The sequence below is a fragment of the Lingula anatina genome, chromosome 4 (assembly GCF_051362555.1).
Source record: "Lingula anatina isolate TDL-2025a chromosome 4, LinAna3.0, whole genome shotgun sequence".
NCBI lineage: Eukaryota > Metazoa > Brachiopoda > Lingulata > Lingulida > Lingulidae > Lingula > Lingula anatina.
The window spans coordinates 10,726,517-10,753,656 of record NC_141770.1 but is presented as its reverse complement, the minus strand read 5'-3'; the positions used below and the strand labels follow the sequence as shown (position 1 = coordinate 10,753,656).

General features: G+C 33.7%; 3 protein-coding genes across 5 annotated transcripts in view; 2 read left to right on the top strand and 1 right to left on the bottom strand.

Moving 5' to 3' along the window:
* The window catches only part of LOC106173150 (Y+L amino acid transporter 2), a 36,447-nt gene extending 31,571 nt beyond the window's left edge, over nt 1-4,876 (top strand). For both annotated transcript variants that reach the window (XM_087012217.1, XM_087012216.1), the window contains exons 5-10: nt 271-394; nt 739-842; nt 1,398-1,494; nt 1,841-1,990; nt 2,754-2,931; nt 3,798-4,876. In XM_087012217.1, the coding sequence (XP_086868343.1) occupies nt 271-394; nt 739-842; nt 1,398-1,494; nt 1,841-1,990; nt 2,754-2,931; nt 3,798-3,877 (733 nt within the window). In that variant the 3' untranslated portion in view covers nt 3,878-4,876. The remainder of the gene's footprint in view (nt 1-270; nt 395-738; nt 843-1,397; nt 1,495-1,840; nt 1,991-2,753; nt 2,932-3,797) is intronic.
* Nucleotides 4,877-7,114: 2,238 nt separating this feature from the next.
* LOC106173148 (uncharacterized) lies at nt 7,115-16,859 on the bottom strand. 2 transcript variants are annotated; one of them, XM_087012215.1, is made up of 7 exons: nt 16,700-16,859; nt 11,790-11,878; nt 11,258-11,333; nt 10,946-11,017; nt 9,555-10,546; nt 9,042-9,181; nt 7,115-8,408 (listed from the first exon to the last, which is right to left on the bottom strand). In XM_087012215.1, the coding sequence occupies exons 2-7, from the start codon at nt 11,867-11,869 to the stop codon at nt 8,269-8,271; spliced, it is 1,500 nt and encodes a 499-aa protein (XP_086868341.1). In that variant the 5' UTR covers nt 11,870-11,878; nt 16,700-16,859; the 3' UTR covers nt 7,115-8,268. The 2 variants fall into 2 exon arrangements, with proteins under 2 accessions (XP_086868341.1, XP_023930090.2); XM_024074322.2 differs by lacking the exon at nt 16,700-16,859 and adding an exon at nt 12,237-12,419.
* Nucleotides 12,570-26,227, top strand: LOC106173146 (palmitoyltransferase ZDHHC1). Its single transcript, XM_087012214.1, has 11 exons — nt 12,570-12,712; nt 13,317-13,490; nt 15,895-16,070; nt 16,284-16,385; nt 17,804-17,928; nt 18,189-18,299; nt 18,745-18,873; nt 20,923-21,044; nt 22,174-22,350; nt 22,620-22,755; nt 24,209-26,227. The coding sequence occupies exons 2-11, from the start codon at nt 13,317-13,319 to the stop codon at nt 24,808-24,810; spliced, it is 1,854 nt and encodes a 617-aa protein (XP_086868340.1). The 5' UTR covers nt 12,570-12,712; the 3' UTR covers nt 24,811-26,227.
* Nucleotides 26,228-27,140: the final 913 nt, after the last annotated feature.

The window sequence follows — 27,140 nt, the reverse complement described above, 5'->3', positions numbered from 1 at the left end:
TTTTTTACTAGACTTATTTGACAACTATTGAAGTGATGCAGATTGATTTTAAATCACCTTAGTTCAAAATATATATTTTGGATCATATAGTATTGTTATAACAATTTTATAAATAATCAGAAATGTTAAAGTTTTAATGCCTAATTCTGGTCCTACAGTTTCTGTCAATAAAAAGTTCAAAAATTTCTGTATTATCTCCATATACTTAAAAGTTGTAAAAAGGTAATTGAATAGGACATTTTTATATTTTTCTTTATTTTTTCTTCATAGAAATCTCCCCCGCTCCATCTGGATATCTATCCCTGTTGTCACTGGTTTCTATATCCTGGTTAACATTGCCTATTTTACCGTCTTATCGCCAGCAGAGATGTTAGCTTCTGATGCCGTGGCTGTGGTAAGTAAGGAGAAAAAAATGTTATCCGGGACCCATGTTTCTAAGGAATTTAGTTGGTTTGTTGGTCTAAAATACATTTAAAGGAAAGGGGGACTTGTTATTTGCGATACTCCATTAAAGTGGAATTTGATCATGTTTGTTTTGTTTTTAAAAAGTGACATCTTCAGTTTTTTCATACCAACATTACTTAAATATAAATTAAGTCAGTTTTTCAGTTTCAGTTAATTCTAAAACATAAATTGTATGTGGTTAAAGTGAACCTCAAAATTGGTCACTTTCTGTAACAAATAATAATAATAATGTTAATAATAATTAATTAATTAATCATTATTTATTAATTTCAGACATTTGCAGAGAAGATGTTTGGTATAATGGCCTGGATCATGCCTGTCTTTGTGGCTTGTTCTTGTTTTGGTGGTTTGAATGGATGCATTATTGCTTCCTCCAGGTATGCTTAATTTATAGTGAGTGGTCATTCGAAGGAACAATGATTTGTGAGAAGGAGAAAATTGCCCTTGTTTTTGAAGAAAGTTCAATCTGGTATGAAAATTTGTGGGTGGGATATGTGTACCATTTGCTATAACCATGGTTTTTCCAGTTCACTTCTCACGGATGTGGGTGTGAAATAATATTTTATGAAGGCTGAAACTAGGAGAGGATGTGAGAAAAGTTCTCTTTCAACCCCCTCCCTATCCCCCACCCAATGATCTGTCTTTTGATATGATTAGACAGCATGGATTTCAAGTCTGAAATTTCATAATTACCTTTTTTACTGTGATGGTCACCTCAACACACCTGATAACATTCAATGTGATATATTAAGAGTTTATTATGTTTAGTTAAGATATTTATATGGCAATAAAACCTAACTTTTAGATATGATAAAAAGATTCTGTAATGTTTATAACATCAACAAAACAAAATCAGGAATAATTTTGAAGCATGTCAAATGCTTGTTCATTTATTGAAATGCCATTTAATCGAGACTTTTTTTTATTTCCAGATTATTTTTCATTGGTGGTAGGAATGGCCACCTTCCTGACTTTTTGTCTCTTATTAATACTAAACATTTTACCCCAGTGCCAGCACTGTTGTTCTCAGTAAGTACTCCCAGGTCACCCTCAACTTTTAAACGTTTTAGACTAAAATTTATGATTTAATCAATAACGTTTTTATGGACAGACATTTAGCCATCACCTTTGTCTGTCATCGCTGTTAGCATTTTCCTAAATTGGCGGTGTACTTTCCTTGTTAACAGGATATGCAACCATGTAACTTGTTGTTCACAAACTTGGGAGAATGTTTCTTAGTATTAAAATGCAACTTGAGGTTGAAGTAATGATTTTTTTTTCTTGTCTTTTTCTCTTTCATTAAAGTGAGATCTAAGAATTACAATATAATAATAATTGTGAAATTAAAGTAATCTTGGCTAACCTTCCTTTCCAGTGTATTCTGTCCCTGTTGATGCTGGTTACCACTGATGTGTACACATTGATCAGCTACATGACCTTCATAGAGGTTTTAATTGTCTTCATGTCAGTCACAGGATTGTTATATCTTAGATATAGAGAACCCAATGCAGTACGTCCTATTAAGGTGAGTAGTGAGTGAGGGGTACTTAGAGACCATTTCCAGAGACTGTTGTACTAACTTTGGATCGAACTATCTCCGAGGGGATTCTCGCTTAATTGCAATAACCTTGGGCAGCTTAGATGTCTGTCATGCCTCATAAAGCTGATAGGGGTAAATTAACTATCGTTTATCAGCTTTAGCCAGACGTCTAACCAACTTGAACTGAAAGCAATTTAGCGAGAGACCCCATGGAGATGGAACGATCCTGTTAGATTGATCTAGGGATGGGAACCCAGTTTTAATCCTCAAATGACTTATTTTGGATACTCTAGGCTTAAAATTTTATGGCCCTTTTAGAATCCGTTGTTCTGCGGGCTAACTAGTCCGTGGATCAAATATGTCCTGCACTTAAAAGCATGCCCCATTAACCCCTAACAATGGATTCCCTGCCTCCCAAGCAAGCTGTCACTGCAAGGGCAGAGCAATTAAATATCGGCATGCTTTCAAGTGGGTTGCTCCATATTTGATCCTCAAATCTGTAAGTCCTCAGATCAACTTGGTTGTAAACCAGACCCTTATTCAGTCCACTATAATGCTTTGCTTTAAGGCTATAAGTAAATCCTACTTGGATTTATGTTTTATTATATTTCATCCGCATTAAATGATATATTGTCTTTAAAAAATGTTAATGTTTATTTTTTTCTCATATTTTATAAACCAAATTATCTGCTACAGGTGGTGCAGTTGATTCATATTCAATCCTCATCATTGCCATTCTCTCCTATAGGTGTCACTGTGGATCCCCATCTCCTTTGTGCTGATGTGTTTTGTCCTGCTGGTTCTACCTCTGATCTTTGAGGCCAAGGAATGTCTGATAGGGATTCTGATCATGTCCACTGGAATCCCGGTCTACTGGCTTGGAGTGCTCTGGAAGAGAAAACCCAAATCTTTCCTGAACTTAACAGGTTAGCCATGTAGATTATTAGATTTCCAGTTGAGGTGATATATATGTAAAGAATTTTTTGTGATTCTTTTCCTACTCCTCTGACACCCAACAAAAATGCACATACAGATATCTGATTCAATACTACAGTAATTACTCGGCAAATTAGAACAACACTAATTGATATTTCTTCCAAAAAATGTTTTGTTAGTAATACTTGAAATATGAATTGAAAAGTTTTGAAAAGAGAGTTAGCTTAGTGTCAGAAAGTGCACTGTTATGAGATTTCGAAAATGATAAAAATGAAAAATTAAGATAATGAAAAAAGTGAAGTTTTTAGATTTACATGTGAAGCCGGCCAAGATTCCCTGTAACACATATATACCACTTCTACTATTTTTTATACGACACTAAAGTAGACATGCCAAAGAATAAGCCACGTAAACCATTTGGTCAGTCAAAGAATGGCGTAAAAAGTGCACCTTCTTCACATTTTTGGTCATAAACTTGAATTATTTATCGGTCTCTACAGTTGGTAAAAAACCAGCAAATAAAGAAGTCACTGACACATTAATGCTGTATTTGCAATAGCATCAATTAACTGAAGGTTGTATATAGCACAGAAAGAAAGAAAGACTATCTCTCGTCAGATTTTATTTTTTGGGAAGTATGAGATGATACCTTTTGGTATTTCTTTGAGTTAGGCTATTTGGAAATGGTGGCATTTGGTTGGGTTAAGTTGCAAGATTTGACTTCATGTAGAATTTTAAACATTAAAGTTGTTACTTTAGGTCATATTTTATCAGAGTTGTAGGTCAAATATTGGATTAAAACTTTGATAGCTCTACATATAACACTGCTTACTCAACAAACTTTTTTTTTTTTCAGCCTCTTTTACCATTTTGGTACAAAAAATGTTTATGGCAGTACAAGAAGACGAAACTCCAGCGGAGGTGAAGTTTGAATAATTATTTATCCTGTTCGACCAATTCATCTGCATAACACCGGAGAGGAATAATGGAACATTTTCTATCTAGCCCAGATAGAGCAGCGTCAACCTGGAGGAATAACTTTCAGTTTGGATATAAATTTGATAAAAATTCATTTATGTGAAAAAAAAATTAACTGAAAAAAAGTTAGCATTTAAATGTTAAATTGATTATTGCATCCTAGGTTGCATCATCCTGCCTCTCTTGCCTTAGATAAAGTGAATGGGGATATCACTTAAAGGACAGGAATGGGTGTTTTAATATGATATATGATTTTAAAATGATTTCTTTCACACAGGAGCAACGGATATTATTACCCAATGGAAAATTTTTACTGCCAGTAATTGAACACAGACCTCAAATTTTAGATTTTTTTTACCATATGCATATTGTTTCTTTTTGTCTTAACTAGTTTGATGAGTTGGTAAACTTTATAGTTAAACGAAAGGAAAAAGCTATTGCTTTTATGCTTAAAAAATCTGAGAATTTGACATCCGTCTTCTTTACAGTGATGATGGTAGCCAATTGTGTCAAGCACATAAATATTATATGAAAGCAATGTGTCTGGTGTTGAGTCAACTTAAAATAACTGACTCAAGATTTACACAGGGTGAGCTTTGTTAAATAGGGTTCTAACCAGTTTTATTTAGTTCTAGATCCAAACTTTTTGGTGGAATTTTAGTCATTTTTATCCTCAAAGAGTTCCTGTGCAGGATTGGATTGAGCCCCGCCTGACATAGTTTTCCAAAGTTTTTCTAATGCCCATTTACATGAGTACTTTATACGAAAAAAAAAGGCATTTTTACACTAACATAAGGATTAATATAAAATCAGATTGTAAATTATCTATATTTCTCATTTATCTAATTAGTCAAATTTTAAGGTGTTATTTATGGCAGCTGAGCTTTATTTTCCAAATAATTGTTTACCTAAATTTATGGCATTTTTAAAGTATACAACATTATAAAACATGTATCATTCAAGAAAAATTAAACCAGAAAAAAAAAGAAAAGAAAAAAGAATGAAAATCACAGATAGACAACTGTTGCTCAGATTTTCATAATTTTTTTGTGTCAGTGAACTTCTGTTTATGTTGATGATGCTAAAGGTACAAGTCTTTTAATGTTGTCAAGTCAATATTTTATTTTGTCCTTGGTTTTACATTGCATAATATTTCCAATTTAGGTCGTTAAAGATAATCTTGTTATGACTTGTAAAATTTAATTAAAGAAAAGGAGGGGGAGGGAGGTAGCAGTGTTGTATAAATGGCAGGATAAATAGATATTTGAAATGATTTTAGTGTTTGTTAGATATGTTTTATTCTAACTTGATAATTATTACTTATGTCCCCACAGGGATGCAGAACATATTTGCAATCAAATTGGTTACTGCACAGCATAATTATATAGTCTCACATTTTACTGGCAGCAATATTTTTAAAGAAACTGGTATAAGTATTTTAAGATTTTAAAAAAGAAATTTTTTAAAATCATACATTTATGCTATTAGGAACCTCAATGCCATGGTTCAAAGGTCATTTCCTGTAAATTTTTCCCTGATGGAATACCATGCCCTATAAAGAAAGAAATGCTGTGCAGTTATTCAATTTATTTCAGTAAGCCTACTGTTTGTTCTTTTAGACCAAGATAAATTTAAACTCTCCCAAGATAAGTGACCTTAATGTTGTAATCTTTATGATTAAACAAAATTTTGGTGCTAAGGATTACTGCAGAGGCAGCTCATAAAAATAATATCCTCAGCTACTTATTTGTTATATATAATTGTATATAATTTATTTAAGAACTGTTTTGATTGTCAAGTTATTTATTATTTTTTATTTTATTTATTTATTTATTTATTTATTTATTTATTTATTTATTTATTTATTTATTATTATTTATTTTATTATTATTTTTTTTTTTTTTGCACTGTTTTGCATCAGTCCCCAGTTAGAGGCAAAGTTATTGTAGGGAGAACTCTATATTGGGGACAACTGATGGTGCCCTTGATTTTATTTTTAAGTCACTGTCCTTTTAACTTTTATTGAGACATTTTATCTGTTTTTATTTAAGAGTAAGGTAAACCAAATGTGTCCTGTCCTTTTGAAGCACCCTCTTTTTGGCGTGACAGATTTGTAAACTTTTGGAATTTACTGAATATGACTTGAAAGGGTGTGTGTGCACATAATAACAAAATGCGCCTTCAGAATTTACTTTATTGTATGGTGTGCAATGTTTTTTTTTCTTCTTTCTATTAACCTTAGTTTATAGGCTTGTACACGCACGCGTCACAGTAGTGCCTCGAGTTCTGTAAGGTGGGTGAAGGCAATGGCACAGCTGAGGTTTTACTCATAACAATGCTTTAATATCTATATCCAGTTTCCCATACCAGTTTTTATTCTTACTGATATCTATTCAGATCTGTAGTCAGTTTATATGCAATATTATATACAGGCATTTATGTTCCCAATACTTGTGGAAATAGCTTTTTATGGTTTATCCGAAGGTTTTGGCAGATTAATACTTTACCTGCAGTGCAGCCAAGCAGGTCCATACATTTAATGTTCTTATTTATTAATCTTCTAACATTTCTCAAAACTGAGGCCAGTCCTGATACAGGTTTCATTAGTGCAAAACAGGTTTTCTTTCTCGTTATGAATACTAGTTTAGCTGAAAGATAAATGCAGGAAGATCCGCTCTCAGGGAACTTACCTCATTTTGTTAGAATACCATCTATTTAACATAGTGTTTACGACCAAGGTTGGATGGTTTCAACAGTTACCCGATTGTTCAGCTTTGTTTAACACCTTTTCCTCTTGAAATAAGGATAATCTTAGAAAGCGACAAAAAAAAAAAAAAAAAAAAAAAAAAAAAAAAAAAGCGAAAAAAAAAGTGTATATAAAGCAGACAAACTAGTGAAATGATGGAAACAGAAACTGTTCTAATTCAAAAGCAGTAAGTATGAATACTTTCAACATATTTGATTTTACTATTAACTTATATAAGTATATTTATAACATTGTTAACTTATTGTTAATAACTGTTTTAGTGGACAAAGCAATATGAAAGCATTGTCTTCATGGAAAAGTCAATTTAGTTTAATGGTTATACCATTTTATTTGTAAAAAGTCATTAATAGTTAACATATATTTATGAATACTTATGGCAGTTTGGAATGTGTTCCTACCTAACATTTTTTTCAGTTAGATGTGAGTAGTTTGTTGTATTTGTTTAATCAGAAAATTTGTTATAAATATTTAACATTTCCTTGATTATAGAAAATTAGAATTGGGTTCAAGTTTGACATTTGGTTTTAAATTATTGAATTGATAAAAATGTTGTTTTGTCTATTGCAGTTTTGTGAACACTGTAAAACATTTTAACCCATGTAAACCAAAATGCTATGATTTTAATAATAAACCCACACATTTATAATGAAATACTTTATTTCTTGAGGCAGAGTCAACTTTTCCTTCACCGAACAATCACTCGAAATGAATAATAATTTCGTGTATTAAACATTTAAATATATCAATGTCCGTATTGATAATATTCAAGTAGTGCCTTCTAAAACACATCTTAAAGGAGTGTTAAGTCTTCTTAGAAAAAAATTATGGAAATGTGTTATGAAGATGGGAACTGGCAAATTTCTCTTGTAATAATGTAAAAATTAAAGGCTTGTATCTCAAAAACAGGCTTATTCAGTAATTTTCTTGGCAGTTTTAAATAGTGTATAAATTGCTGTATTTTTTTCTACTTAAAGGTCTAATGTAAGACGTATTCCTTTAAAGGGATAATAACTCTTCATATGAGGTGTATATTTCCCAATAAAAACATTGTGAATAACTCATAGAAATATAATATATTCTGTTTTACAACAAAAACAGCAGTTATAGCTATTATTCTGATATCTGAGCTTGTCTTCAGACCACGTGACCTCCATTGATGGCTATACTCTGTTATAATCTCTTAAGAGATTTTAACAAAAAAACCAAACTTTTTAGAAAAAAAACAGGGACTAACTTTGAATGTAAAAATGGATTCATTAACCATTGGTAAGTATGGGAAAATTGTTGTTTACTCCAGGAAAATTCATTTTTTGGCCAAAATGAAGAGTTATTATCCCTTTAATATACAATACGTCTTTAATACTGTCAAACCTTGCAAGATTTCTCAATCATTATCTGCAGGTAATAATTTAGATTAACATTTATTTGGATGGCTTAAATGGTCATCTGATCCTCAGATGTGATCCTCTTTCCCTAAATGGCATGGACCGCACTCTAAAGCTGTTACATTATTTGTCATCTGAGTCCTCAAATTTGATCCTCTTTCCCTGAAAGGCATGGACCGCACCCCAATGCTGTTGCACTAGCTGTCATCCGAGTCCTCAAATTTGATCCTCTTTCCCTGAAAGGCATGGACTGCACTCTGTTGCTGTTTACGTTTTTTGCTGGCCTCCCAAGAAGGATGGAGTGAGGTTATCTGCTCTTTATTTACAGCACTACCCTCTGAAATAATTGCATCATAAACTATAAATGACATACAAATAAAAAATTAATTGTATATTAATTTTTTTGAAACTAACAGAAAATGAAATATGTTTTTCAGAGCACAGACAAATTGTTGGTACAAAAACCTCAGACAACGAGTACGTCCTCAGTTTCATCATATCGACTGCAAATCTCTTTTACCCAGCATACCCTTGGTTTTGGTCATTAAAAATGGCAAAGGTAAGCCAGTTACAGAAGTGAATTTCTAATTACTTAAACTCATATATATTAGATCAGTAAAACAATTACACTTTATCCATTACTTCCACAAACATAGGATTATTTGTGTCCTAAGACCAATCTAAACTAAACCAATCTACAGACAAGTTAAAACTCTGGAGATAATAAATCAGTGTTGATTAAATCACACAATGTCATGGAATCCATCACTTCCTACAACAGAGAATATTAAAATGTTTTCAAATTAACATTAAATATGATATACAAACCTTCCTAAAAACTAAAGATATAAACATGTTCACAAACATTAAACCAGACAGAACTACTAGTACTAGTAATGTACTTGTGAAGAACCAAATAAAAGCCACTGAGTTTCATAAACTTCAGAGAACTCCCTGCCATAATCTATACCTGTTGTTTTGGTCCATGGTTTCCCAGCTGACAGTTTCTGTTGTGGTCTAGAGGAGTTGGACTTCCTTGCACCAGCCATTTTCTTTGCCTCAGGCCTTGAAGGTTGTCTGGGGTTGCCCCTCCTGTTGTCTCTCTCGAACCTTTATGAACAATTATAAATAATTTCAAAAGATCAGAATGGTTTAAAGTGGTGCTTGATATGGTACAGAGGGAGAGGGGTGTATTAAGTACAGATTACTTTCCCAGCTGAACATTTTTAGTCAAAAAGCAAAGAAAATAAAACACACCAATTATTTTCAACATCATATCATTTACATGTGTACCATTTAATTATGAAACATATTAATATTAAAATTTCTTTAAACCATTTTCTTCCACAGGCTTTTGATGATACTGCAGATATTATTTGTTAGGTTAAGATAAAATAAATAACCAAAGGTCAGAAGTCTAAAGACTAAACACAAAAGCAATATAAAGGAATTGATCAAGCAAAGTCTTATGTGCAGTGCATACTTTGGTTTTGATTTAGCATCGGGCAATTTTCTTGGTTTATTCAGTGCACCAACAAATGTGGACTCAAATCTTCTCTTAGGAGGAACAGGTCTTGAGGATGTTGACTCAGTGACGTTTTCACCACCATCATCATCATCATCATCTTCCTCTTCCCTCTCTTCTTCTCCAGAGTCATCACTGCATTGGAAAAATGGATCTTTATTGTGTCCAGTCTTAGAAGCACCTGTATCTCCAAATATGTTCACTTTTAAATTTGAAGCCGTCTTCGAAGCACCATTTCTGGTCAGAACTTCACCAGTGTCTGGAAGCTGACGTAAATCTAATTTCTTTACTACCATTTCTTCTGTTTCTTTTTCCACAATGACAGAGGCTTTAGAAGGTCTCGCAATGGGTTCAGAAGATGACACGGTTGTCTTGGTGCATTCTCTAGACGTGTCAGATGTTACAACTGACTTTGTAGCTGACATGGAGGATAATATTGAAGGTTTGGTGGATTTTTCATCATCTTCACCAGAGGCATCACTGCCAGATTCAACCATATTATCTTCATCCGAATCTGACAAATCATTGCCATCAGATTCAGAAGAATGATCCCAACTAGGGATATCCTGTTGAGAAAATATGGACTCCTTGAGAGAAATTTCTTTCTTTTCTGATTGTGCCAGTGTTGAAGAATGAGATGCTGTATTCCCTGCATTGCTCATTTTTTGTTTTTGTTCAGTTTTGTCTTTTTCAAGTTTTTCTTTGCTTTTTAAACGTAGTTCCAGCGTAAAAGCATCAACTTTCCTTTTAACTTCCTGTTTTTTTCCTTGATTCTTTTGTTTAACCTTTTTCTTTTTCTTCTTGAATTTTCTATTAGTTGTTTTTGCTAAAAGATAAGCAGCTAATGATGGCCAGTCTGCATGTTTGCTGCGGAACTCTTTTACTGCCTTCTGTAAGACAGCGTTATCTGCAAGTCTTGCCATTGCTCTGCCAACTTCAGATGCATTTGGCTGAAACATATTAAGATTTACACATCAAAATGGACAAATGTTCAACAAGGCAAAACAAAAACAACAAAAGAACCTTAGTGCCTGTCAGTTCACATCAGGACAACTTTATTCACTTGTCTTACGCTGAATGAACATTTACTGGTAGTTCCTTCCATTTTCACTTCAAATGAAAATAAAACATTTGAAAAAGGGATATTTAAGTCATCAAAGGAAACAACATGATAACTTCCATACAAGCTGTATAGAGATAAAATAGGCTTTAATTACACAACAATCCCCTATATACTAGTAATATCACTGTATATTACTCAGTACATCATAGGTGAATAGGGAAGAATCTATAAATCTAAGAAGAAATAAAAAAACATTAAATATTTTAATTAGTAATATTTTATGTACCTGTTTACAAACATCGGCAAAACTAGCTGTTGAAGCTAATGCATACTTGGAAACCTTATCTGCATTCAAACCCTGCAAGAAACACAATAATAATAATAATAATAATAATAATAATAATTTTCTGTAAGGCACATTAATAATACTCAAATATTTAATGCAACATACAAACTAAATATTTTCAAATTCATCACAATAAAATGACGAATTTCAAAATACTGTACAATCTGTCAGAAACAATACATACTAATACCAGCTGGCTACTGTAAACCTGACACTGGCAAATCACCATTTCAAAACAAATCAAATCTTTACCTTAATCACTTCCATCTCTGCCTTCAATCTCTCAAGTCTCCTTGCACTTTTCTCTCTGCCTGGTAGCCCACTTTCTCTGAAAATTATCAAGAAAATCTTCTGAAGTTCAAAATGAAATAAACAAAAGATGTGTTTTTTTTTCTTAACTTGAGCTGTATTTTAGTCCTTATAATCATTCATGTAAAATTGAGAATAATAATTAACAGTTTTCCTGTACAGAAATGTGGAATGTCCACAGCAACACCAACCGCAATGATAGAGACTGGTAGTGGCCACATGTCCACATATACTGTCTGTCCATAAAAATAAACAAACAAATAAACACAAACAAACAAATAAACAAACAAATCCAGGCTACCACATTAATTCTATCTAGCCTGCTAATGTAACCATCTACTATTTTTTGAAGTGCTATTATTATGAAATTGTGGGAAACTAGATATAAGTGCTACATGCATATTTACAGACAAGCAATTTAGATATTGTATAAAAAGTATGTATTTAATAGCTCCTGTATGTATTAAAAACTCACCCTTTTGGTTTCAATTTACGTATCTGTCTTGTTAACTTATTGATGACCTGGACCCGAGCTTTCTTCACAGTTTTCCTCATAGACACCAACTGAAAGAAAAGTAAATATTTTTTTTAAATATGCCCCTAATGCTCACTAAGTTCAAAATAAGTAGTTGATGGTTCTGTGAAGCTACAACCTCTACCAAGACTTTTTTTTTTTTTTTTTTGCATCCATTTACATAGCTGTAACTTGATCCCATATATTTAATCCAGATATTTGATATCTTAAAAGTATTAATGTGTGTACAGTGTAATACAATTAAGTTGGGATGTTTTTTGATTTTTTTAATCAACTTCAGACATTTGCATTTAGTAAAGTGCTACAGAGTAATTCGCTTTAGCTACTACATGTACTCAGTACTAGCTACTTGTCTTTGTAGCTCCTAAATTTTGCCAGTTATATTACCTGATTATTCAGACCAACTATGTCGATACTTGCTTTGGGTGCCGTATCTAAATCTCTCACGTCCGATTCCATATTGTTTTCTCTTCTCAGTAAAAAACTACGGAAAATAATAAAGGCATGGAAATCTCATGTGTTCCCGTGCACCTGCTTCAAATCTTCTTTTCAAGAAGAGCGAAAAGCTGGTCCGATTAAGTGATGAGGCTCAGTTGATTATCAATGCGCGATAGGACTATCCGAAAAAGACTGCTCCTTGTCCCATAAAATACTTCGTCAGAATTTTATATTAATAAAATATCTCTTTTGTTATCTTTTATAGGGAGAAATGGGAATAAGTGACATTTTTAACATTTGCCATTGAGACCTTGTAACTATTTTCTAGCGGAATGTCATTAGTTACCTGAAATCGATTGAAAATGGCGGACGGTGGAGAAGGCCGATCATATTTACACGAACATAACTGATATCTATTGAAAACGGTAAGATCGAGTTTAATTACTCGAAGGTTAAAAATTAAAGCTTTTTCATACTCAAGGTTTGCGTTAGATTATATAAAATAATGCATCAGTTTACAAGAATAAAGTGATTTAAGACACCACATTTGGACACGGTATTAGAACCTGTTATCTAATTCTTGTTTTATGAAAGTAGAAATTGCACATTTGACAATTTAAAGCATTTTCTTCAAATGTCAATAGCATCATTCTATTCACAGTTTGATATTGATACATGATGACATGAATTGTGATTAGAAATATATTTATATATAATTCAATGACGGGGAATTTTTCTAAAATTCTCGCTCTTATGCAAAAAAAAAAAAAAAAAAAAGTTTTTAAAAAATCTTTAGCAGGCAATTGGAACAAATGATTTTTATCATTGCTGCATAAGTAGCTTATGATTGCCACCCATTCAAGTGTATTGTATGAATGATAAAATCTTTTTTCTTTTGTAACATTACAATTATGTGATGATCAAATTCTAAAATTATACTTACAGTAAAATCAACTAAGCAATGATTGTATTTGGTTTTTCAATATTTTTTATCATGTTTGTATTTTATAACAATTTTTATTATTACAGATGGGTGCTGACACCAATGTAGAGGTCCAGCAGCCCAGTAGAGAGAACGGCTGGTCTTGCCCCCCACATCCCTTACAGTTTGTTGCCTGGGGGTTTATCATATTCTTTGGTGTGATACATTTTGTTATTTTGGTGCCTGGTTTGCCAGTGGAATGGCAAACTGCTGGTTATGTGGTATCCTTTTACATAATTTCATGTACAATTTAATGGAAACGCTTTAGTGTCACCTGAAATGTGATATATACATATGATAAATTTGAGCAAAGGATGATGAATATATATATATATATATATATATATATATATATATATATATATATATATATATATATAAATGGCCGCCAGCCCGCCAGCCCGAGGCTGGTAACTTTCAGGTCGGGCGGGTAAGATTTACAAATTACCAGCCCGACGGGCTGGCTATTTTCACAGCCTATTTTCACCTTTTATTTTGTCTATGTTCACAAGCGATTTCAGCAAAATATCAAATCAACTCACTGTTTACACCCACTTTCATAGAAGCAAAACTAACCATAGCTTGCAATCGAACGCTCGTATCGAAATGTAACCAACAGTCTCCCTCTCAGTGGCTTCGTTTTCGAAGTTCCGTCTGTGTGATATGAAGTTGAAAGACAACTTGAAACGAGGCACATTGTTCTTAATCAGCTTCAGTGAACAGCAGATAACGTAACGGCATTGTTTTGTGTGGAGGAGATACCGCGAGTAGAAATTTGTAGGTTGAGAGTACTAAAAATGTGAAAGTATAAAAAGTTATGATATTGATTAAAAAGACCTACAGGTACATGAAGTGCTTATAATCAACTGTAATAAAGGCAACGGAGGCAAATTAAAGGAGAATTTTTTCCAAAAAATTTGAATCCCAAAATTATGAGTGAACGTATGAGTTTACGCCGTGCGTCAGATGTAGTTCTTTTCCCCACGTGCTTTCATCTTGGGCTGTCAAAAATGAAAAAAATCTATCAAGTCCCATAGACAAGTTCACAAAAGAAAAACAATTGAGGAAAGATATAAAAATAAGAAAGATTACGACAGAACCAAACGAAAGAGAACAAATTGGGACCCATGGAAAGGTGACTTCGATTTGCAATGAGTCGAGCGGCAACATTTTTTTGTAAAACCGTAACTCGAAAGTATCACGCATTGCGACCGAGCGCAAGCATCTCGATCCAATAACTCGCCCACACTCGCCCCATATAATATATTGTAGCCTCTATGTGATATAGCTATTCTCAATAAGCGATGCTTTCCAGATACAGGGCCCTGCAGGACTGTCTATGGACCATTAGCGTGCAGGATCGTTCCCGACCGCTTTAAGCGATATTCAAAGGGACCCTACGTGCTGAATTCTTTCTTCTTTACTGTCAGCACAGAGATCGATTTATTTGACAAGAATATATATGTATTTGGTCATAGGGCCTACTTGTTGCTATACAGAAAAGCAAAAATTATGATCAGATGAAATCACGAAATCGGAATAAAAGTTATGAATAAATTATTGAAGAAGAAATGAGACAGCCTGCAAGGTGAACATAAACTGAATTGACTACTCCCCCCCTCCCCCGCCCGCTAAAGGGCCCTGAAAATTTTTGGTATTTTAGATGGTGAATGGTGCAATTTGGTATGGTTTAGAACTATGGCTCTATTCCCATAGATTTTAGATCGATCTATCCCCGCGGGGAGTCTCAGTAGATTACTTTCAGATATTCCAATTTAAATGTCCGTCCCGCCTACTACAAGCTGTAAGGAGGTAATTAACTTTCGTGTCCGCCCGGCTGACAGCTATTTAGCGTGAACCCCCAGAGAGTTAGGTCGATCTAATCTATGGATACCGATATTATGATTCAACTAGCGAAAAGTCTTATTTCAAGAGCTGAGTTTTTTTTTTTTTTTTTTTTTGCAGAAATTAAAGGGGGTCGGGGGCGTCAGGACCCGCCCTCTAAATCCAACACTGACAAGGTATCATTCAGTAGAAATTCCAACCAATTTCTAAATGTCCACGCATAAGGCATGATATTGCCCTTTCATTTCCAACTTGCTCTCCTAAGAATGCATTCTAGACCCCCCTCAGCATACCTCTCTTAACTCTAGAGGTTATCATAACTAGGGCAGGTAACTACATGGCCGGGCTGGTAACTTTTCAGTTACCTGCCCGGCGGTCTGGCTAGTAATTTCCTTCAATTTCATACACTGATATATATATATTGATATTTTAAAGAAATATTGTTTAGTAGTGCAGGGATAGTTCATAAGGCTTAAAACCCAACTTGCCAACCTTTACAGTCCAATCGATTTGATTTGAAATAATATTATTCTTATTTTATTTAAATTATTAAAATTTTTGCTTTATTTTTGTTTTAATTATTATTATCATTGAAAGATTCCCTTTCTCCATCCGAAATTCTGCATAAAGGTAACTTTTACATCTTAGATGGAAAAATGAACCTTTCATATTAAAATACCATGTTATACATCAAGGTGAACTTTTTCCCTGACTAAATAATGTTATTATTATTATTATTATTATTAAAATGTTATTTTACTTAACTTAGCATTTTCTTAGGTGCAAGGGATCTTATTCTTAGCACATTTTATAGTGCATCTAATGGCCTGCACAATCAACCCAGCTGATGTGAATGTAATCAAAAAAGCAGGGAAGACACCTGCTGCCATATTTGATAGAACACTACATGCCCATGTTATAGAAAATGATCACTGTTATATATGTGAAGTAGAAGTGTAAGTTGCATTTCTTTTTTTAAGGTTTGAGAACTTGATTAATATGATTCTGCTGTACTGACATTTAATATGATACTTCAGAAGATTTGAATTTGTATAGAGTGGATAAAACTGGCTTAAGTTTCTTTTACTTTGGGAGAGTGAAATTTCTTACTTTGTTATTTGGATAGGAAATGCAGGTGTTAATGCAAAATTTATCTTTTCTCCTTTCAGAGGACCAAAATCTAAACATTGTAGTGCCTGTAACAAGTGTGTCAGTGATTTTGATCACCACTGTAAGTGGCTCAATAACTGCGTAGGAGGCAGAAACTACAAGTAAGTTAACTCTAGGACATGTGACAGCTGCTTATGAGTCACAAGCGTATCTTATGCAAAAATAATACTAAGAATTCAGAGATCTTCGAATAATGACCATAAAAAACTAATAACTAAAATTTTGTTACTTTAAGATCACATTTTGATTGAAGCAGTTTTTTTTTTTTTTTTTTTTTGCTTAAAGTAGACCTAAGAAACATATCTAAAAAGGCCAAACTGCTTCTAAATATTTTACTACACTTCATGATAAATCCTAGGCATGATGTCCCAGCCAGCCTCTGTATCTTAGCAAATGTGGGGAGTATATGACTTACCTAGCAAGGGCATGTCATCAACGTGGCAAACTGTCCTTGTACAACTGTGTATTCACAATGGCCATGACTTATTTCTTTGTCATTATTACTGACCTCTGTTGGTACCTTGCAGAGATCCCCAAAAAATGAAGCCTTGTCACAGAACTGACATTTGTAAGGCTCCAGTGTGAATTCTTTCATAATGGCCCAACCTGAGTAGCCTCTTTAGTGTTCTGAGTTGCCCTTTATTCATCATGGGATGGTAGGATTGCTTATTTGTCATGTATTAGCACTTCCAAAAAATTACGTGCAAAGTTTTTCAATTTTTAACAGGAGTGTTGGCTTTTCTTACATTTAGAGTATAATTTAGACTTGTGTTTTAAGTGGATTTGTGTACAGAACTTGCATGCACTGGCACTAGCAAGTGTTTACAGCATCTCTCTCCCCCCCCCCCTTTCAGACGCGTTCACAATTATCCTTTGTTTGAATGTAAGTAGAGAAATTCCACATTTTGTAACAAAATACTGGCCATTAGTAAGGCATACCATCCTTAAAAAACCTTGTTGACCATGAAATGGCAGTGACATAATGATTTGTTTATGTTGTTGGCCCTTGCTAGTAACACAACCACACAAACGCCCCCAAAAAATGAAGCCTTTTCACAATACTGACAAATGTAAGGCTCCAGTGTGAATTCTGTTAAGTAAAAGTGAATGGCCTCCTTACACCCCTCAGTTGCCCTTTGTTCATTGGGGGATAGCAGGGTCGCTTACTTGTCGTGTATTAGCACTTCCAAAATTTTACGTTTCAAATTCTTTGTTCTTTAAAACATGTGGTGACCCTTCATACATTTAGAGTATGATTTTGACTTGAGCTTTGAGTAGATATAAGTGCAGAACTTGCATTCACCAGCACTAGTAATTGCTGAATATATTCTCTCTCTCTCTCCCCCTCCCCCCCCCCCTCCCCCCCCGCCCTCCAAATGGCATGCATGCATTGATAGGAGAGGAAAAATTATTTATATTTTGATTTTTTAGTTCAGTGTTATCCAACTAAATTAAACAGATAGAAATGATTAAATAAAGGTTTGATTTTATGAAGAAATATTTTTTTATTTTTTTCCAGACTATTTATTTTAACCTTGGTGACAGCTCTTGTAGGATGCCTGTTGATCCTTACTCTGTGTATTCTACAGTTTGTTGCCTACTACACAGATAAAAGTGATGGTCATATATTGCAACAATATAGAGGTAAGTGTGCCTGCCTTTCAGTTTTTGCCATGCAGTAATGAGATTTTGCTGACTATCAGCACATTTCCAACTTTTTGGGAGTCAAAAGTGTCACTTTTGAGATTGAAACATTTATTATTGTTTGTAATGAATCTACTAAATAACTGATTTCTATTAGAAAATCAGCCATGTGCAACAATAACAACAACAGCAGTGATTTACTGCAACTGTTGCGCCTGTCTATTATTTCATGTTACATGTATTTGTTTCTTTTCATTCAGACTATTTATCCAGTACAACAACATCAGTATTAACAACTGTGTACAGTAACAGTACTACAGACACCACTGTCAGCACTGTCAGCACTGCAACTGTGCCTTATGAGACACCATGTAAGTAGATTTTGGAGTTAGGAATTTTAAGTTTGTGTTGTAAATGATTAAAAATTATACTCGTGCACAATTTGAATTATATTTTTATTTATTAATATAGGAATAGAAATGGTATGAATTTTTCCTTTTTTGTCATTTTATTATGAATTTTTTCTATTGCAGTTTTATTTTATGTCCCATAAATGAAAAAAAAATGCTCAAACTGAAACAAAAAATCATATGAAATTCAAAATCCATATCCCTTCAATTTTAAAATCTACTGCTACAGTTCTCTAAATTCTTCCATTTCTTTCAGCTCATCTGTAAACATTACTTAGTTACCACCAAAATTGCACAATTTTTTAAAAATTCTCTCTATAAAATGTCTTACATTTTAGCCAGTCAGTTTTGACTTTGGTATGAGTTAAAGAGCTTTGATATATGTATGTTTATATTTTCTTTTCAGTGTTGTTCCATATCTTCTATGCCAGTGTGCCTGATGAAGCCTGGCTCGCAGTATTAGGAATCACAGCAGTCCTTGCTCTTATAACCATTATATTATTAGGACACCTGCTGGGATTCCATATTTATTTAAGTAAGTAATTTTTAACTATCTGTAAAACCTTTTTTTCTACTGGCCCCTTTAGCCACCAAGCTGTGTTTATGAGTCTATTTGACTAAAGTAAAAACAGTGGCCAGTAACTAAGAAATTCACAGCTATTGGTCTCAGCTCTAATCTAACTGAAATATGGACAAGTAATTTATTTATTTATTTATTTATTTATTTATTTATTTATTTATTTATTTATTTATATTGAAACATGCTTAAATATAATTTGATTTTTCATAAGACACTTTATAGGCTATTTTAAAGTCTCAAATCATAATGTCACTTTATTTTCTTTATAATATATGAAAATTTTGTATAAGATAAAGACAGTGTCATATCAAAATGAATTGTTAGAGACTTTATATCTGCTTTATGTTGATGAATTCCTATATATTATTGTTGAAATGATGTTAATACTTATGCTATTCCATTTTATTATTCATTTGAGCTGTAATTAATATTTATTGATAACATTTATTCACATGATAATTTTTTAACCTTACATATGTGATATGGTTAGAATGTTGATCAATCCCTCATATATTATAGATAAATGAAGTCTTAGTGACTTTTCTTTTGTTACCAATAGCTACAACTATTTGTAGTTTTAGTCCATTTTTGTCAAGAAATTCCTAGAAAAAAATAGAGTTTGGGAATAGATGATAATAGTAGCAATTTAAAAGGGATTAATTAAGTTTTATGCAAGTAATGCCAAATTGGAAGTTGATATGAATAAGCATAGATATGATAATGTGAGAAAGAGATACAGCCCAAAAGATATTTTAAGTTAGTAACTAGGGATGTATCACATAATTATTCCAGTATTTATTGATTTTTATGCAAGATATCATGTTCTATTTACTCACTTAACATACTTTCTGATATAAACACATCTTAAATTTCTGAACTTTTGAGTCTTCTTTATCAAATATTACTGTTTTTTTTTTTTAATTCAAATATGATCAATTACTGAATTATAATTAAGAATTTTATGAGTGAATACAGAAGTTGTAGGTTTAGATATATTTCTGAAACATTCGTTTTTCATGGCTGTACTGATTTTGAAATCACTGGTTGCTACACATTAGCATGTTTTCATTTTTATTTCTTATGACTATTTTAAGGAAGTTAGACTGGACTTTTCAAGTTGGTTGACAAAACCAAGATGGCCACCTGGATCAAGAAACTATATAATTTACTGATATTTTTTGTGTTCAAATCTCTGTAGGATGCAATGGGTTGACTTTTTACGAACACATTCAGAAGACACGGTCCAAGAAACAAGAGTCTTCCAATGATGAAAGTCAAGACGAAGTTATAGAATTAGGTCATGTAGGCGTGGCAAGTCAGTCAAGTGTTGAGAATGGCGAGATTCCTATTCCCTGTTCTTCTGAAGAAAAACCTTATCAATGTTGTGGCTCTGTCAAGGTACGCACATGTCTTTGTCCAATTCACTCCCCCCTGCCTGCAACAGTCTGCATGTTAAAACTAATAGTACTAATTCATTCCTGGGTGTTTTTCTCTTTTAGAATCACTTGTGCCTGTGCATTTTTACCATGGAAATATGTCTCGACTTAGTCATAAGTTTTTTTTTTTCTATATGCATTGGAGGCATGGCTAGTTGTGAATTGCAGAACTTGAAGAATAACCTTTACTGTTTATTAGAAGATAACAGGTTTTTGTTTTCTCATTTAGAGTACAGTTGCAGTGAATAAGTAATGTATTTTTTTTAACGTTTTAGGTATTTATTTATTTTCTTTTTTATTAATTTGGGACATAATAATTTACTTACTAGGGATATGGTATATATATATATATATACATATGAATAACAATTTTTTTGTTTTCTCATTTAGATGACAATTGCTGTGCATGGGAAATGAAATAGAAATTAGGTTTTCATTTTTTTCTCTTTATTTGATTTAGCTGTTTTTACACAGTAAATCTCTGGAATGGGTGTTGGTATATAATTACGTAGTATAGTTGTTTAGTAGAATGACCTTACCTTAAGTCTTTCTCCCTTATTTCTTCCAGTGTGCAAAGATCTCAGTACCTACGATTACATTGTCATGCAGCGTCAAGAGGCAGAACGTGAGGCAAGAGAACGAGAAATAGGCAAAATAAAAGAAGAAAATTCAAAACGCTCATCTTTGAAGGTACAGCTCTTCAAGAGCTTTGTGCAGTTTCCCAGCAATCTTCCTATGTGCAAACCTCTTTTTCTTCCTTTTTTCAGCACTAGTCTCTTTTCTTGTGTAGTTTTATCACTGATGTTGCTTTGATATAATCTATTCTCAACATCTACTCAGCCTCGTGTGTGTGTGTGTGCGTTTGGTTTGATCATTCAGTGAAATCTTCCCTACCATGCACTGGTACATATTTCTGCAGCTTATTGAGCAAATAGTCTTCGACAATGTGCAGCGACTAACTAAATGTCCCTCTTCCTGGTTCTTTTGGTGCAATTTCCAGCCAATCAATACGAGATTGATCTGTGTTACAACTATTTTTCTACTTGTTTTCCCCAGGTGAAGGTATTTCTTCCCAACAGTGCATTTTGCTTATTACAAATATTAGTCTCTCTCTTGACTGTGCAATAGTTACCCTACGCAGTTCTTTTCTAAACTATTTTCTCTTCATATTTTCTCAGTTATTAATAAAAATATCAGCTCTGTGTGTGTGTTGTATGTACTAATCTCAGCTTTCTACTGCAGCTAGAAAGTAGACACTAGAGACTCCACTTTTCACCTGTGCATGCCTGTGCATTTCACAGCAAGGATCCAAAGAAGATGAACATTTGTACTTTTTCTTGGAATCTGTCTTTGTCTTGCTACATGTATATCCCTCTTAGGCTTGCACCTACCTGTTCTCTTTTGCTTTTTCTATGCCATAGGACTGTCTGGTTTGTCTACTCATGGCTTCTATAAACGCAGAGTTCAAAGGAAAAACAGTGAAAATGGGGAAAAGGGCAGAGATGAGGCCATCCAAGAGTTGACTGTCAATAAGGTTTAAAAGGTGGCTTAGGCTAAAAGAAAAATCTCACTGTTTTATTGGCCTGAGGATAAATATGCTATTTAAGTGAAATAGTTTAAGCAGGATTAATAAGATATTAAAATTCATTTTGTACATAAGCATTGTTGAATTCAAGTGTTAAGTTTGAACAAATATATTGCTATTTAGAATTTTTTTTTTTTTTGTAACTTTGAATTTAAACGTAATTTGACTTTGATAGATTTGAATTGATTAAATTTGATATTTGTTGATTGGTTGTGTTATTGTTTCATTTTTCAGAAAAACAAAATACATCCAGTTGACAGTGGCATGGTACAATCAGATTCTGTGTACAGTATCTCTACTGTAGGGGGCAATGGTGTGCAGGGGGACTTGACTAAAGGGGGCACTGGTGTCCTGAGAGACTATGAAAAGATGCTGATGGAAGAAGCGACAGATAATAAGCCTAAACAAAAGGTACCATATATAGAAATATTAATAGTAAGCATAAAAAGAAGTGGAGATAAACAAACTTTGCATTGTGTACGCACCTTTTTTTTGTTTTGTTTATTAATTAATTAATTATTATTATTTATTTATTTTATTATTTTTATTATTTTTTTTTCGGGGGGGGGGGGGGGGGAGGTAAATCCATCAGTGTATCCCTTTGTAATTTGTCTCACAGTAGGTACCAGTCTTTAAAATTTTTATGATGAAGTTTATTTATGTGCAGGGTTCTCTTTCAGGTAAAGAAGAAGAAGAAGAAAACTAAGATTGCCACAGGAAAGAAAGTGAAGACAAAACCAGCAGAATTAGATGCCAGGGAATTGATAACACAATCAGGATCTTCTTCAGCTTCATCTCCAGAGGAGCAGAAGACATGTGAGTAGAAAATATTAGTCGTGTGTTAGGCTTAAAGACTGTCTCAGTGGGTTAAACCCTTAATATAGCAAGAAAATGAATTTTCATTCATTTGAATTTTCACCAATTTTCCCATAATGGCCAAGGTATATCCTATCCAAAACCATTCAGAAAATGAAGCTACCTAAAACCGTTATTAAGTTCCATTAATTTATTTAAGACGACTCGTCTTAAATACTCAGCTACCATCTCACAGTACAGCTTCAGAACGCGCAATTTCTCTCTAAGTCTCACGGTTTACTATGAATGAAATACTATAGCTGAGACCCGGATGTTACTTTTTGGCGCCAAGACAGCAAACATGGAGACGTGCGAAAAGTCCGAAGAGTGCAATAAAAGGAGAAGAAAAAAGTAGTCATTCCAGTTCGCTAAATACGAAAACAAATAAGAGACAGACACAGAAGGTCTCAGCCTGTGTATGTTGGGAGGGAGTTGGGGAGGTGGAAGAAACTAAAAGCAGAATTGTGTTACATACAAGGCACTGGCAAAACTTCTCGACACGTGAGTAGGCCTATGCGCTTCACAGGGCTCAAGTATGTATGATTATCGTATAAACATGTTTACAATACGTGATGATATTTCTGCTCATACAAAGTTGGTTCAGGTATAAGAGCATTTTGGGCTTTATGTTTTCTGTTTTTGATTGGTATTTGTACCGAAAATATGGTTACTAACAAGATACATGTGTGAATTACTTTTATGGTTAGCGACGTTATCTGAACATTATTTCGACTTGCCTCACTTTTGAAGTTAGTTTTGTACAGACAGCTGATTTAGAATATACTATATAAGAGAAGTTTTACAACTTTTCTGCCAAACTTGCGTTGCATCATGACATCATCTCATTCTGGCTGAACCCTGCTGTGATTGGTCTTGAGCGTGGTGAAATCCAGGTCATGACCTTCTTCTGGCTATGCTCTGAAGTCATGATAAATAGTTTCGTTTTCTAATTTTTTATAGTTGTTTTAGCAGGACTTTTTTTATACAAATTTCATTAAAATAATCATAAACAATCTCCTAAAACACAAATCTGATCAAAGTTTTACATAGAACCTTCTCCTATACTTTAATCTAACCCACTGAGAGTGTTTTTAACATTGCATCTCATTATGTGTTTCATATATTTGTAATAGACTTTGTATTCATAATAGACTCTGTTGACTTAGTTTAAAAAAACTATATTAAGATTTCAATCTCTTCCAACTCCCCCCACCCCACTCGCAGAAAAGAAAAAAAAAAAAAGAAAGGAGAAAAATATAGCTTGAGAATTCACAGTTATGTAACCTTAGTGATAGAAATAAAAAGAAAGTAATCATAACCAGGTGTGAAAAAAATTGGTTAAAATGAAACCTGACCTTCGGCCTTTATGTTATGAAACATGACCTCTAACATTTGAGATGTTCATATTTTCCAGATCGTAAGCCATCATACACACCACGTGGTACCTCCGTACGGATTGATGTCCCTGCCTACCCAATCGGCATTCATCACGTGACCCCTCGCTCTGATGACATCATTCCAGCATCGCCTGCTCCAGAATACCACTCAGACTCGGCAGAATCTTTACAAGAAATCCCTCTATCAGACACAAATATATCTAGTAGATCTCAAAAAAACACTGAACGATCTTCAACCCGGCTTAGTCCAGGTTTGTCATCCAGTTCCAGGGATCCTAGTCCCTCTTTTGGGGACGGGATACCCGAGTACTCGGACCGGTTGCTCCCAGGTCGGAAGAAAATGAAGAAAAAGAAAGAGAAACTGCACACAGATTCTTCGTACCCTGTGAGAACTAATCATCACTCTCTCAGTGCCAAAATGCTCCAAGAGGATGGCGTTTTTGATGACAATCAAGATATTTCTACTCGAGTAAGGTTGACTTCAAGGCCTCGTGTGAAAGCAGCGCATTTAGGCGTTCCGCCATTGGACCTCTCTAGTGTTCGTGGAGACAGTGATGCTGCAATGTCTTTAAGCTCGTCTAGTCGATCGAAGAAATCACACATGACAAGTCAAGCTTAGAATTCAGGCGGCTGCGTTCAACCTGCTCTCAGGTGGTTAATCTAAAAGGCATCCCTTTGCTCAATAGACTTAGTATAACTAAAAAAACCTTCATGGTTTTCATTGCTATCTGTGCCATAAGACTTAAGCAGTGATGAAGTCGCCTAAGCTTTACTGCATGTTTATTGTGGTCATTTCTGGATCTTGGACACTTGACCCCAGAGAAGAAGACCTTGTCAATCATAGGAGAGTTGCTGTATTTTTTAATGCTTGAATGTAAATGTATATTTCAGGAATGGGATCTCTTGATGCCTTATACAAACTTGCAGTTGCCAAAGATGTGTTTCTTTCATAATATGCACGATGGACTGTATTATATATCTCTAGCCTTCACAGTGGCAGTAATTATGGAAGCTATTTGAGTTTCTCCATTGTGAAAGATTTGTTGTTGTGTCTTATTAGGTCTACCATATTTTTATCATTGCTTTTTTTTTTTTTTTTTTAATTCTTTTTTACTTAAATTCAGCTGTAAGCTGAAGTCTAAATCTCTTGCTACCCCAACCTCCCAAGTCCTGTTTAGTGTTTAATTTCATGAAAGAAAATTATAAAAAACAGAGTTTATTCTAATAACATATGGCATATTATATATTTAATGAAGGTATAACATTTAGTGAGAGGAAAGACTAACATTATGAAGTTCATATATACGGGACTTTAGAACCTACTCGGAAGGCTGGCAGTATGGGAAAAATTGATTGAAAAAAAGTTGCAAAGTGACCCGAATTTGTTGAAAAGGCAAGTAAAAGAAGAAAATTCTTGTAGAAAATTTTAGAGGTAATTATTTTTTATTTAAAAAAACTATTAGGGTCAGAATCTCCTTGTTATAGTGAGGTAATAATTGGTTTTTAAAAATATCTTAGCATACAAAGAATAGGAAACAAATGAAGATGTACTGAACAATAATCTAAACAGTACAGAATGTTTTTAATCTTCAAAAATAGAAGTTAAATTCCAAAATTTCAAGCAATGTGTAATTATATTCAAATAATATATATATTTTCTTATATATTTCGTCATTTTAAAATATTTAGAGTAAACATCTTTTTCTTCAGACCTTTCAAATTGTGCAGAAATGCAATTGATCAAATAATTTTCATTTTCTCAACTATGAAATATTTTTTCTAAATGTAGTCATTTTTACTAGACATTTAGTTCTACGTGGAAACTATAAAATTTAATTTTATCAGTTTTAAGCACCATTGAAGAACCAGTGAATAAAATTGTGCCTGTGATAGTAATTCCGTTTTTAAAAAGGCTTCTTTCCAAAGGAAAAATTACTTGACGCACATGAGATCCTGTGTAAGATTATTATTATTATTGTGGATTTTATAGCTATAAACCAACATGAAGGTGCAAATAAAAATAATTACGAAGGACACATCGTCTTACTTTGAATAGAGATCATGTATTATATCATTCTTAATGAATGTAGAAAAGACTGAGGACCCTGTACACATACGATATCTTCTTTATTATTGTATAATACGTGCACTCCTGAAACTGCTACAATTGCATCACATCAAATTGCTAAACAAATACAGACTATTTGGAAAGCTACAGTATTCAAAGAAAGAATGATAGCTGACTGTCAAGACACAGTGGGTGAGATCAGAATTCCAGGTATGTTAGGTGTTAGTGTTACAGACCTGTCAACATTCCTGTTAACCCAAATAAGAAAACATGGAGTTCAGGTAAACAGTCTGTTGACATGTGGTCAACATCCCGCTATTCTGCTGCAGCATGTTGTTAACAGGCTGATAGCCCCATGTTGACCCATTTCCTGGTGTGTGACACCAGCAAGAATAGCACAGTGGGAATCCCCAAGTCAACTTACATGTGTGTACTGGAGAGAGCCTACGTACAAGTTTGAAGCGAGCAGGTCAGTTTGCATTTTGACTATACATGTACAGTTTATGTTGTTCTTTACCATGACACTAAGGCTTCGTTCACATGCAATGTCTATTTTCTAAATTCTATTTTCTATTCGCGGCATGTGTTATGATCACGGTCTGTGCCCTGTAATTACTGGCAGCGCGAGCCAGTTACTTATAGTAACTTATAGTAACTGGCTCGCGCTGCCAGTAATTACGCCGCGGGATATTCAGGGCACAGACCGTGATCATAACACATGCCGCGAATAGAAAATAGAATTTAGAAAATAGACATTGCATGTGAACGAAGCCTAACACTAACATGTTCAATCTTGACCTCTTGAAGATGTAACACTTGGTGGTTAAACTTTCTAAAATTAAGAGGAATTCAAATGTTTTATATCTGACATGCTAAATAGC

What these genes read in the sequence shown, in the direction of transcription:
- LOC106173146 (XM_087012214.1), top strand. Translation starts at nt 13,317, where the DNA reads ATGGGTGCTGACACCAATGTAGAGGTCCAGCAGCCCAGTAGAGAGAAC. An exon ending in GTAGGAGGCAGAAACTACAA is followed by an intron (nt 16,386 to 17,803) that starts GTAAGTTAACTC and finishes ATTTTTTTCCAG; the next exon opens with ACTATTTATTTTAACCTTGG. An exon ending in ATAATAAGCCTAAACAAAAG is followed by an intron (nt 22,351 to 22,619) that starts GTACCATATATA and finishes GTTCTCTTTCAG; the next exon opens with GTAAAGAAGAAGAAGAAGAA.
- LOC106173148 (XM_024074322.2), bottom strand. Translation starts at nt 12,308, where the DNA reads ATGGAATCGGACGTGAGAGATTTAGATACGGCACCCAAAGCAAGTATC. An exon ending in TAGTTGGTCTGAATAATCAG is followed by an intron (nt 11,879 to 12,236) that starts GTAATATAACTG and finishes CTTTTCTTTCAG; the next exon opens with TTGGTGTCTATGAGGAAAAC. An exon ending in CGTAAATTGAAACCAAAAGG is followed by an intron (nt 11,334 to 11,789) that starts GTGAGTTTTTAA and finishes GATAATTTTCAG; the next exon opens with AGAAAGTGGGCTACCAGGCA.